General features: G+C 33.9%; 1 protein-coding gene across 1 annotated transcript; it reads left to right on the top strand.

Moving 5' to 3' along the window:
* Nucleotides 1–6,118: 6,118 nt before the first annotated feature.
* On the top strand, nucleotides 6,119–8,308 carry LOC123694836 (macrophage mannose receptor 1-like). Its single transcript, XM_045640432.1, has 4 exons — nucleotides 6,119–6,407; nucleotides 6,658–6,858; nucleotides 7,369–7,617; nucleotides 8,070–8,308. Exons 1-4 carry the CDS (start codon nucleotides 6,119–6,121, stop codon nucleotides 8,240–8,242), a joined length of 912 nt encoding a protein of 303 aa, XP_045496388.1. The 3' UTR covers nucleotides 8,243–8,308.
* Nucleotides 8,309–14,447: the final 6,139 nt, after the last annotated feature.

Below are 14,447 nucleotides of genomic sequence, written 5' to 3'. Positions count from 1 at the left end.
TGGACTCGGAAGAGCTGAGAGATTCAAAACCGCCAAGACTGCTCATACTATTGTTAAGAGACATTTCAATATTTATGTGTAATAATGACAATTAAATAAATAAATAAGTGTTATTAATATATATTATTATAATATATATGTATATTACTTCAATACTTATAATAAATAAATAAATAATAATTATTAATAATACAATAAAACAGCTATAAAATTTTACCTATAAAATACAACAAAATTATACAAAAGTTGCACCATCCAGCGTATAACAATAAAAGATCAAAAACAAGTATAAATTAAAACAGTCGTAATAATGAAACTTTAAAATAAAATAAAGCAGAATAATAATTATAAAGTAAAATATAAAATATACAAATGGCAATATTGTAAGTCAAAAAGACTCGTACTCGGTAAGAATTATTAAGCGACATTTATAATTTGTGAATTGTGACTGTCAAATGTCAACTATAATCAAAGTGACTTAAAATATAAAGCTAAAAGTGGGTAACAAGATGGTAACAAGTAAACAATAAAATAAAAGCGGGAGAAAAGTTTTAAAACACCTCATATAACTTAACTAATTAAATAATACTTATAGGTAACGAATACAGGCAAGACATTTGACATAAGAAACTAATAGCTATAACTAAAAATGTAAACAATTTAAGTAGTAAACATGCAGCAACATTGACAAAAAGTGATTACAACAAAATATTATGTACCAACTTTACTTCCCTTTAAGAAGCCTCTTTGTCCTAGCGCCAGGAACTGTCTTTGCATCTCTCTGTGATTCATGGCTCCTGGAAGCTTGTGCAGTAGCACTGACTGGTGCCACAGGACAAGACGGGGTTGGACTAAAGCAAAGGGGGCGCAGGACTTAGAAAATTTTTGATGGAGTTGGTGTCATTATAACACCTATTTATTATTGTTTTATCGTAAAGATTACGCTAATATAAGCATGTTTTATAGGAACAACTTTTCTCTAAAATCAAAAATGGCCGAGATATTCGCCCTCAAAGATTGATGGTTTTCAAGGGAGCTGGGACAGAAAAATTTCGATGGATGTTGGTGTTATTATAACACCTATTTATTATTGCTTTATCGTAAATATTACGCTAAAATAAGCCTGTTTTATAGGAACAATTTTTCTCTAAAATCAAAAATGGCCGAGATATTCGACCTCAAAGATTGATGGTTTTCAAGGGAGCTGGGACTTAGAAAAATTTCTATGGATGTTGGTGTTATTATAACACCTATTTATTATTGCTTTATCGTAAATATTACGCTAAAATAAGCATATTTTATAGAAAAAACTTTTTCTCTAAAATCAAAAACGGCCGAGATATTCGCCCTCAGAGTTTCAAGGGAGCTAGGACTTGGAAAATTTTCAATGGATGTTGGTATCATTAACACCTATTTATTATTGTTTTATCGTAATAAATACGCTGAAATAAGCATGTTTTGTTGGGGCAACTTTTCTCTAAACTTGATAATTATCAAGATACATGACGGATTGTAAAATGTAATTTTTTTCAATGATGGAATATTATGTATTCAATATTAAGCTGCGAAAGTCCGAATCTAGCTAAAAAACGTTACGCTAAAATAAGCATTGCATTATCATAAGACTTGCCACAGAACCGAAGCTGTCAACCCCGATTCCACGTGGTCTTGTCTGCCCTACCCCTAGAGTGTATGTAAAAAGCCGGAGGCGCGGAGGGAGAGCAGCCCTCGCCCGCCGTGACAAAGCTCGGGAGCCGTGCGGAGCGGAGCGGCTGAGGCTGGTCGCCGAAGGCGACCAACAAGCCGAAGCTGCGAAGCGGAGTACGGGCGACCGTGCTTTGTCACGCAAGGGCGGAAGGGCTGCACTTCCCGTAGCGCCGGAGCTAAGGCAGTGTCTGACACAATATAAAAAAGACATGAGGAAATAGGGAAAGTCACTAGGTTAGGTTAGGTTGTGCGGACGTGTTCTGCGCTCCGATTTAAAGTCATTCGTCGAAAATTTTACAAGTGCTAGAAATTTGCCAACTTTGAAGTCAATTAGCTCAGCCATTTTTGATTTTAGATAAAAAGTTTTTTCTATAAAACATGCTTATTTTAGCGTAATCTTTACGATAAAACAATAATAAATAGGTGTTATAGTAACACCAACATCCATCGAAATTTTTCTGTCCCTTGAAAACCATCAATCTTTGAGGGCGAATATCTCGGCCATTTTTGATTTTAGAGAAAAATTGTTCCTATAAAATATGCTTATATTAGCGTAATCTTTACGATAAAACAATAATAAATAGGTGTTATAATGACACCAACTCCATCAAAAATTTTCTAAGTCCCTTGAAAACCATCAATCTTTGAGGGCGAATATCTCGGCCATTTTTGATTTTAGAGAAAAAGTTTTTTCTATAAAACATGCTTATTTTAGCGTTTTGAATAAAATTTTCCTAAGTATTTTATGATTCCTATACAATTTTCACTTTGGATCAAAAAATTTCTAAGTCCTTACTTTGCGCCCCCTTTGCTTTAGGCGGACCCAAGACGGGATAGCCTCCAGTTCAGAAAGACAAGTTATACGATGCTTGGAGCCATCTTTTGGTCTTATATATATGAAGCCTTCCCGGGTCCAGCAATTAGCAACACCGAAGCGATCCCTTGCTGCCAAAAAGGCCTCGTGACGACCTTTAGTTAGAAACTCAGAAAGAGTTATGCCGGATTTCTTAAGATGAGTCTTTGCAGACCAAACACTTTCTCGCACACGAAAGTCACAAAACTTGACTACTATTGGTCTAGGTTTGTCACCACTAACTTGACCCAATCTGTTGCAGCGAACCATGGAATTTTTATCAATACTGGATATGTTAAGCTTCTGCGATATTATATTAGAGACGGTGGCATATAAGTCCTCTTTATCAGATTCAGTCACACCATGAAAAAGAAGTATCTTCCTCCTGGACCGCATCTCTTGTTGATCTAGAAGTCTAGACAGCATGTCAATTTGTGATTGAAGACATTGTAACGATGAAATGACAAAGGTTCTGAAAGACTCAAACTCAGCTGCAAGTTTGGATGTAGGGCTGCTGCTGGCGGGTGGATTGTGATTATTTTGGAGCTCCAGTTGGAAATCAGCCATTCTTTTATTGAAAATAGAAGTCATGTCTTCCATGGATTGCTTAATAGATTCCATTATGTTGACTGTGTAGTGAAGTGATAAAGTGATAAATAAAGCAGGACAAACTGTAGGAACACTGGTAGGCAAACTTTTTAATTTAACACATATGTATTATAGATTTTTATTATAGAAAAATTGATATTTTTTTTAATTAAATTATGAGGATCACAAAAAACACGTGTTGTCACTTTAGCACCTACCCTCGAGCGTTGCGGATCGGGGCGGCAGCTGTGCCAGCCCTTATCCACTCGCTTACAATAACCTTATAAATGTAAAAATACACCTCTATTTACCTCGTACCGTTACCGATAAAATGGTTGAATAAAAGATTTTCAGGAAACAATCATTGAACGATACACCGGAGTCGATGTTTGCTGACACTCCATCATTTTCATACCGAAGTTAACGCATTTATTTTCAGCAATATTTTTATGAAAATGTGACTTAAATATCTTGATAACTTACGTTAAATTATTTAAAAAAAACGCCAGTTATTATTCACACATTCAAAAATTATTTTTAATCATAAAGTAGTTCAAAGGTTAATAATTGAATTTCCTTCGAGTATCATGGTTTAATTATAAACAAATTGAATTATTTGAGCGAGGCAATCGAACGTCAGCCTCATAATACGAACACAAGCCACGAATTTTAATGTCTGATCAATTAGGTATCTGATTCAACTTTAAAAGCATAATTACTGATGTCACAGCCCATCGACCACACACTACATTGTCCGTAATTAACCAGATGTTGTGTAAACTCGTTTATAAGTAATAACATGACAAAAACACTTGTGTACATGTTACATAATTGGATTTAATTTATAGTATCGTGTGATGTCATTTTGACGGGTAAGTTTTTTGTAAGTAGGTAGAGAAATCTTTAGTTAATGTAGAGTTCTGCATAACATTGAAAATACATTTTCGATAAATTAAAAAAAAATATACACCGTAAAAACAGTACCGATCCAACAAAGGTACAGCTTAATTAAAAAAAAACTCAATTGATTAACTGATTGAATCAAATTCATACTACATACATAGATTTAAACTTAATGAAATATATTTTTTTTTTTTGAGGCTTGAAATTTGAATCATAAATATACTCACTATACATATAAGCATATTGAAAAATTTTGCGTTTTTTTTTTAGAATAGCCGAATTTTGCGCTTTTATGTGACATCATGGCCGAAATCTGATCAGGAGTTCCCCTAGCCGCATTTGATTATTGCGATTAAGGGAATACTTTAATTACCCTGCATCCCATTGTTTCCACTTCTTAAAGCACTCACAGTACTCAAAAAAAATCCATGCACTTAACGATGAAATAAGCGTGGCTTTCGACCGCATTCACTTTTAGCGACGTAGTTTTTCTCCTTTTACACCCTTCACTCGTATTCTCCAATCCGAAGCAGGCGTCTCTCTCTTGCAAAGGTTAGCCGACGTCCGTGCGCTCGCTTCAGCGTTCGTGACACAAAGCAATATGTGAGTTAACTTCAGTGTAACGGTTCTTGTTTGAGTTGCGATTTAATGCCTCCTTAAACTGAGATGGTTTACGGGTTAACCCGACTGAAAACGTTGAAAGTGTTCGTAGTTATTTACTCTTTCGATCGTTCAATAAAAACTTTAGAATCCTTTCATTCGCATCATTTGACATGAAAATGAATTTCGATTTAAAATAATGGCCATTTTGCGATAGATTCTACAAAGATTGATTGCCATTTTTACTATAACTCTACGATACATTTAGATAGCACTAATTCCTTTAATGATTCACTTTATTCAGCAGAAAATTGTAGAGAACATTTTGGTACATGCAAACATAAACGTATTTGGTTTTACAATTTTTTTTCAGTTCTTATGCCGAACACACTATTCTCCTTAATAATTATTTTTTTTCTTAAATAACAAACATGATAAACATTTGAATTGACTGTAGATAAAGGAACATAACAAATAAACATCAATTTTTACATTTCATCATTCATGTTTTGTCACCTCTAAATAAACAAAATCCACGCTAAGTATTTAAAACACATTTTTCAATCACAGAAAACTCAATCAAATGCATAAATGTTATACTAACAAAATAAACAATAAATGGCGAGTATTTAAAATATCATAGGTATTATTGGTAAAATAAGGAAACCCCTTTATATCCGTTCATTGTTCCTCAATTAACCAGAATAAATGTAAAGTACACCAAGTTTCGCCTCGTTTTTGAAACCATAAAAGTTGTAACAATATTGAATACCATAAAAGTTATGCCAATATTAAATTAAAGCAAAGTTTTAATTACCAATTCCACTTTCAGATATTAAGTCCGATTCATTAGTACATTCGAGTGAAAAAAGTCCACAATCAATATATATTTTGGCCGAAATCGCTTCTCAACTCTGACTGATTCTGAGGGACCAGGATTAGATAATACGAAGAGATTTAAAGTGAATTAGCCGTTCGATCGGAAAATTGGAATGCCACATAGATAATTACCTGACACTCACAGAAAAGGAAGTCACTTAGAAAAGAGATTCAAATAAGCGTTCACGAGGACCAAGTGAGGCGGTCGGCCCGTGGCTTTATCGCGGTAAAAATAACTGATACCCAATATCTGAGGATTAGATCGTCTGGAACCGAGCATCAGACAATTAAATTTGTCTCGGTTGTTTGCCCAAAACATTTCTATTTTACAGGTAATCAGAAAGCATGTTTTGCGGAATGATATCAAATCGCAAACTGAGTTACTAACCAATGAATGGCAAAGGGAAATACAATTTCATTTTCCTCCAATTATAATATTCACCAACCGTAAATTTTTCATTACTTTGACGTTTACTATGTTACTATTTTCGATTTTATTATACATGCTAATATGTTTAAAAATCAAAATAAGTGGTAAGAAATATTCAAATTTTTATTTTTCACTTTATAGACCGCAAATTTGAATGAATGTTTGATAGTTATTATAAATGTGTTATTATTCTAGCCCAGAAATTTCGCATGGATTACATGTGGGCTCATGCCTTTCAGACTTTTTATCGACTCCATGACTTAGCCACTGACTGGGATCAAGCAAGACAAATGTGTGAAGCAGAAGGCACAACACTTTTAATTCCTTCTAGTTTGGAGGAAATTGAGAACCTAAAATTGCTAATGAGTAACATGAAAGCATATTATACAGCTGTTTTTATAGGCATCCATGACCAATTCGCTGATGGCCACTATGTCACTGTCAAAGGTTTGTTATACAAATAATCGTTAAAAGCACTTATGCAATCAACTAGTTATATCTATACTAGATAGATTTTAATTAGAAGTTGTTGTTTAAAATGCAAAATTATTAACATGAAAATATTTAATATCTAAATTTGTTCTTAGTTTCGCCCACTACCTATAAAATCTCATGTAATTTTTTATCACATAAACGCCTCCATAAATACTTCAAGGACCTTTAAAAATGTGACCAGATTAATCAGTTATATTTTTAGGCGAGCCAATAACCGGCACAGTGTTAGAACTTTTGTGGGCAGAAGGTCGACCGGATAACTTCAATGGCACGGAGCACTGTGTCGTCATGTCTAGAGAGGGTTTGTTCGACGACCGACCGTGTGATAGTATATTTCCATTCGTTTGCAAAATATTAGCAAATGATACGCAGTATAATGAAGCGTGTGATGGTTTTGATTTGGGTAAGTTAGATATGTAAACTCATTTACATTTTATCTTTCACTAACAATTGCATAAAAACTGATCTAGGGTAGAGCTATTCGAATTCAGAATATTAACGAGATAAAGTGCAAATGATAACGCAAATTTTCTGTTTTTATTTTTGTATTTCAATGACACAATTTAAATATTATATTTTTTCATTCATCTAATACTAGCTGCGCTTTGCGGTTTCACCCGCGTGGCTCCGCTCCTGTTGGTCTTAGCTTAAGGTATATAGCCTTCCTCGATAAATAGGCTATCTTACACCGAAAGCATTCAATGCGATTCATTCATTAAATGCAAATCGGACCAGAGATTAGCTTCCTGAGATTAGCGCGTTTAAACAAACAAACAAACTCTTCAGCTTTATAATATTAGTATAGATACGTACGTATACGAAATACGTATTTCAATTTAACATATCATTATTTATTCACTTGATATAATTAGCTAGTCTTATTGCTCTATAAAACATCTATATAATATTTCAGGTTATTCACCGCACGGTGTCATTACGAATAAATGCTATAAATTTCATTCAGAACCGTTATCTTGGCACGATGCATATCTTGCGTGCAAATTGGAAGAAGGTCGCTTGGCTATCGTGAACTCGCCGAAAGAAGCTAATGTCTTTGTCAGTTTCCTGGGAGAACATCTGAACAGTAACACTCCGGATCCTAATATACTGTATATAGGTTTCAGTGATTTAATGTTTCCATATCAATATCGAACTATAACTGGTACGTAATCGCATTGACTTAAAATACTGAAACTTCTAATTTAATACTTCTTTTCTTATTAAAGGGCGAAGAGATTTCTGAAATAGGATCATGGTATACTGAAGTATAGTAATAAAGTCTGATGTGTTTTAGTTTTCTACTAGATATCGTTTCGAAAGTAATTGATAATAATGAATATAAAACTCAAAGGTGACTGATATAGTGATCTATCGACGTAACCCAAACCACTGGACGTCGGGCTGAAATTTGGCATGCAGGTAGATGATAGGACGTAGGCATCCGCTAAGAAAGAATTTCCCGAAATTCTTGCGGGAACGGGTAAAAACGGGGATGCACGTACAAAGTCGTGGGCGGAAGCTAGTAATGAATATACCTATAAAATAAAATAAATTGTTTCAAATTAATACGTACGATTGACTGAACATCACAATACAAAAGCAAATTAATTTTAGGTGAAACTCTTGAAGAAGCTGGATACGCATCATGGAGTCCACTAAAAGAGAGTTTACAAACTTCGACAGATAAGCGCTGTGGTGCCATCTCCAGGACTGGTTTTCTTGAAGTGACGTACTGTGACCGTCCGGCTATGTTCTTGTGTGAAAAACTTCTTAACTCAACCAGTTGAAGCAGATTACCTAACTTACAATAAGATAGTGAAAATACGAGATTTGCGAGATAGAAGTTTCCAGAAAATTGCGCTTGGATATATTTAACAGATGTAGAAATTGTGTATTAAATCATAATAAAACAAGTACAAATGGCTTTATTTGAATTCCCTTACACCAAGATTGTACCTTTATATGATTATCTTCTTAAGAAACATCTATCCTATCTTCATTTCTTTATGACAATTTATCTCAAAGTTTCAATCAGATTCTATCTAGCTTATTATTATTTGCCATTCAATTGATATTATTCAGGAATAAGATTGGTTTTAACGTAATTTATATTAAATATTACTCATTATAATATCGGTTGATAAAATTTTAAACACGTGTACAATAATTTAGGTAAGTTTACGAGAGAAGCTGTCCATGATTAGAAGGATGTCCGCTATCCTCGCTTGCGGCGACTTTCCGAAATTTTCCCAACATACGGTTCCGCCTTCACGTCGTTATTTAGATTGTAATGTAATTTTACATAATTGCAAGTCTCAGTCTAAATATAACGCCATAATATATTCTTCTGTAGAAATAATGTAAAGCTGAAGCGTTTATTTGTATGAATGCGCTAACCTCAGGAACTACTGGACCGATCAAAAAAATATTTATTCGCTGGATATATATAAGTAATTCCTGATTGCTATATTTACATACGAACCCGTGGCGGACCGATAGTTGAAAAATAATATGTATTTCACAAAACGAAGTTTATCACAAAAATTTGTGAAAATATGAATCAAATAAAATTCATATAGCAATGGTCCTGATGATTTTGCAGCGTGATTATTTGATATTGAATAAACACTATATAATAAACACTACTTATATAAATATTTATTTATGGAACAAGTATATTCAAAGCCATTTATTGTAAAGATAAAATGCAAAGATCATAATAGCACAGATTACTAAATAATAACTCTTTAGCTGTCTTTAATTGTAACACAAATCACAATTGGACATGAAATTTCGCATCACCTTCAACGGTCAATTATTAATCAAGCACAATTTGCAAATGCATTCCGGGATAATAATGCAATTAGTATTCCGTATAGTAGTGTACGGCGGCAACTGCAATAAACAGCTTATGGGAGGGCTTAACGGTTTCGAGTTAAATTTTATTTGATTGCGAACCTCCCGTCACGCTGACAACAGCTGATTGATGTATTGCCATACGCGGGCTGCCGTCAAAGATTATACTACTATGAAAAGCGTACGTAATTAAATTACCAATTTTCATTTAAAATATGATGAAGCCGCTCATGATATCTTTACATATTGCGAAGGAAATTCCAAATTAGTTTCTTTTCACTTGATACTTATTTCGTTTGTTCCGTCGATTTGGAGATGATTGGAATCTTTTTATGTAATAAATCAATTTATACAAGTACATGTCTATCTTTTTATATTGGAATCGTTGTATTTTGGACCATAATATAATTAATGAGTGTTGTGAAGGTTAATTAATTTAAGTGTGTATTGATATTAATTTTCATAATAACATTAATTGTGTAGTTAATGTACTAGTGCTATAAAAAAATTTATTACGTAAAAGTAGATTGAAATTTGAAATCATGAAAAATTATTTACTTACACGAATGTTCCACACAAAATACAAATATTATGTATTTAAAAATCCTAATAATAGATCACGATTCAGTTGCTCACATGAAATGACACGACACAGATAAAGCAATAACGCCCTTTCATACGACATTAAGTACATTAGTGACGCCACATTTCGTGACAATCTGCACAACTCAGTCGCGTGTGAATCCTAAGATACAGGCTCTCATTTCCCGTGACGGCACGAGCAAATAATATAACTATTAATAATCGAAATAATTAACTCTAAGCAATTTTTATACCTATGTGCAGTTACAAAAATTGTTCGTAACCGAGTGTTCTAATTTCACTGGAGAAAATGTGAAATTAGAACACTCACATAAAATATTAGAATTCTCATTTCGCTATTTCTTATCTTATTATTAATTAAACAAAATTGTTATAAAAATTATAAATCTGTTCCTTTCTACTGTTTGAATTTTATTAGGTTTCTGATTTCTCATATTACTTCTAGATACATATTTACGAAACACCTTTCGACCTCCGTCTTTATTCAAGTAACCAAGCGAACCTTCACAGCATTCATGAGGAATGTCGATGGAATCAATAACATTTCATAGCTTCATTGGCACTAGGTGACAATAAAAATGCATCTCAATTCTGATCACACTCGTTCCAATATTCAGATACGGGCCAGCACCTGAGACATCGCATCTCGCTTGAAAAATGCTTATTATATTGCCTTCTCGTAAATGAAAACACATTTTATTTCGTGAACATATTCATAACGATCCAATTAACTTGGAAGTGTTTTTGGAATATTTTTTAGTCTCATAATATTACCGGGAGTTGTTTGGATATGTCTGCTATCGAGCTTGTAATATTTATAGGTAGTAGGCATTAAATGACAGCAAGCTCCTCCTCCTTAAGTCGAAATCCTCACTGCTGAGGGTCGTGATCATTTTGGAGTTGTGATTTCCTAGCTATTTTACGCCATTTGTCTCGATCTTCTGCGATGTGGATAGCTTCAGGTACGCTAGTTTCTACGGTCGTTTTAATTTGGTCTGACCAGCGCATTGGGCTGCGGCCTCGGGGCCTTTTTCCTTCTACCTTGCCAGTTAGAAGGACTTTCTCCAGGTTGTCTCCCCTCTTCCTTGCAATATGACCGAAGAATTCCAAAATACGTCGCAAGCATGTGGAGGACAGTCTTTTGGTAATGCCAAGGACAGCAAGCTAGTTAGTATTAACTATCAAGTAATATAAAATCATAAATAACGCACAGTATCTGTTAAGCAGTACCTATGGAAATTGTATTTTGTTATTGTTAGCTATATTACAGTGTCATCTAATACAACTGTACTGATGATGATGATCATATGATATATGAGATGATCATATGATTATAGAGGAGTTTCAAAATACAGGTAAATCTTAAACTATGATGAAACTAATATTAGCTGACTTTCAAAATAACTGACTTCAGGAGTTTGTATCAGGACAGTGTAACATGCACTTACTGGAATAGTTTTACAAACTAAAAATGGCATTCGTTTTTCCAAAAGAAAGGTAGGAGTAACACTTACTATGACAATTTACACATTTCTCTTATTTATACCGTACTGAAATAGCACAGTAACTACGTTGATTGTTGCTTTCGTAAAATTTTTGTTGTAATGCTTATATTTTATACTTTGTGTCTATAGAAAATTTTGTATCTATGTATCTATCCACAAATAGGGTACAGCGTACCTATGTGTGTGCTCATTTAAAGCTTAAGTTACATATTTTGATTCGAGATCAATAACAAATCTGCAAATAACTTTGAGTATAACTATTCTGTTGTATAACAGTCAGGATATATACTTTCCTATAAAAAGGAACAAGCATTTGGAACATAAGTCGAGCTTTTTTAAGATTCAATAATCTTTAACTATATCGAGTAGCTGTCGGAGGTGATGTGACGCTGCACTTGACAAGGTTTCTAGTTTTTAATCTCCCTGTTTATTATACATTCCACACACGCCTATTCCTTGTAGGGCTTTGGAGCGCGGGTTGCGTTCCACTCGTCTCGCCTCGCTAAAGCAAAGCCAAACTTTCCACGCAAAACTTACTTCTGGATTTTTATTGCTTTTAGAGGACGTGAGACGCAATAATATTAAAATTTCACTACGTGTATGAGTTTATGATTACAGCCCCAAACTTGAACAAACGTTTGAAAATACATACCGTATTTTTTGGACAAAAATCAATAAGGAAAGATTCTTTGCAATTCTTTAACAAACTGGTTTTTATTTGTTATTATAGATACAAAATATATGAAATATTCTAAATAGATTTTGTATTCTAACAATTTAAGGAAATCGATGTTAAATCATAAAAGTTTTAGATTTTCTCAAATCTGCATAATTTATGGAGAAATCTCGTAAGAATTTTCACAGAGGAAACTCGTTCATCGTTCGCGGGATCATTCGTCTCCAACACAATCTGTCTGCGCGAGACGTGCGTCTTTGTACTTTCGCTAAAAATGCAAATTCTGTCGATCTGACACCACGCCCTTAGTCTATACGGAGTCGCGCCAAGCTGACGGAACGAAGGGCGGGAAGATAATTTTTCACGGAACCAAAACGTCAAACCACACCCTGAACTCCTCCGCGTTTACTTTTTTATAATTAAAAAAAAAACATCATTCAAGGTAATTTAAATACCGCCTAAAGGGATATTACAATAAAGCAAAAAAATTTTGAACAATATTATGTTCATAACACTCAGGCATGTTGATTGCGAACAATGAAACTCACTCAAGAAATTTCATTTTGTTTTAATAACCTACGACTGTTTGAGTGAAGATAAATAATTACGATGTGTGACGTCATGCTAAGAACAATGGTGTTAATTTTCAAAACCATTAACACATTAGGAGCACAACAAACGCTATCGTAAATCAGAAGTGCAAACAGTGTATTAATTACAAATGCAAACAGAGAGTGTGGTCCGCCGCAGCCATCTCTATCCAGCTAATGATTTGCAGTGGAGCTGAACAAACGCGCTAGACAATCGACCATCCTAAACTAAGGTATCAGTTTTACAGCATATATCCAAAAAGTTTGGAAAATCCAAAAGTGCACGCCTCATAATCTCATCCTTTACAATAAAATTGATTATTTATAAAGGTGTATATAATATAAGTATGTAGATACACTTGTTCTCGTGTGCCAATGCTCTTGTACTGTCTCAAAACAGTTGGAAAAGTAAAGAAAGCGGTACCGTAATAATTGAGCTATTTTTCTTGTGGCCCCACCTAGATGTGAAACTGCGCAGGTTTAAGGGACTGACTACCAACTTATTTTTTTAAACCTTGGCTTATAGTATAAAGAATCGAGTTTATAATGGTGAATTTTGAGTACACTATAAATATAAAAAAAAAAGTCGATATTTTTTTTGTTTATTTAATAACAATTAAACCACATCGAATCAGACCCTGAAAAATGAAAGGGTTCTATTCCTGAGCATACTCAAGCGTAAGAGAAAAAAAAAGACTCGATTAGTAAAGTATTTCGGTCGCTATCGTGTTAACAAGAAAATCCTCCGCACATACAGACACACGGACGTCCAAGACAGAACTTTTTTAAACTGTTTTTTAACTAGTTTAAATAACAAAAATGACATCAAAAATATCATGAATGTTAAAAATAGTGTTTTTTCTTAATATGTGTGTGTATGTATTATCTTACAAGTGCAATGTATGATACATAAAGACATTTTAAGTTTGAAAATTCAGATGTTTTGCGCGAAGTGACAGTAGTACCCACCTCAACGCTTCGCTTATGAGGCGTGCAATTATGCAGATCGAATTTGAAGGATTTTTTATAAATTGTTTAGGCAAATCGCATAAACTGTATCTAGGTACATAATATACAGCGACGTCCCCCGCGAATAATCCGGTAATGACCTATTACGGGGTTTTTCATGTTATGCGTTTTTCGGCATCTAGAAGTTAAAATACACCATGTAAATTTTTTTCAGAATTTTTCTATCTTTATTTACGAAGATATGAAAAACTACGCGTATATTCCATAAAATAACATTAAAATGTATTTTAAACGAATAATATGGTTTTAGATCTTTACGAAAAATAATATCAATATGATTTGACAGTAAACATTGTTACGATATTATTCAGGTAAATAGTTTTCTACATTATTTAAGTAAGTGCTAGTACAGGCTTATTCGGGGTTTTATTAAGAAATCGATTTCCAGTTACATTCATTATGGAGTGCAAGTATGCATGGTATTTTTTTAAACACTCTTTCTATTACTGAGCAAATGATTTACACGGCCTTAGAAAAAATTAAAAGAGATGAAAGTTTGATAGATAAACGAGGCAGGCATCAGAATAGACCACATCGAAACCTTCATCTTCATCTTCATTAGATGCTGGTCGTCCGACTCAGGTTCTACCTGCTGCCCAAAATAAGCCCCCATCAGTATGGCTTCATGCCACAGAGGAGCACTGAGGACGCCCTCTATAGACTAGTGAGCCACATCAGAAATAAGAGGGAGGAGAAGAAGATTTCTGTTGTGGTATCTCTGGACATAGAGGGA

This window comes from Colias croceus, chromosome 1 (genome assembly GCF_905220415.1).
Source record: "Colias croceus chromosome 1, ilColCroc2.1".
Taxonomy (NCBI): Eukaryota; Metazoa; Arthropoda; class Insecta; order Lepidoptera; family Pieridae; genus Colias; species Colias croceus.
This window is presented reverse-complemented; position numbering and strand designations above follow the sequence as displayed.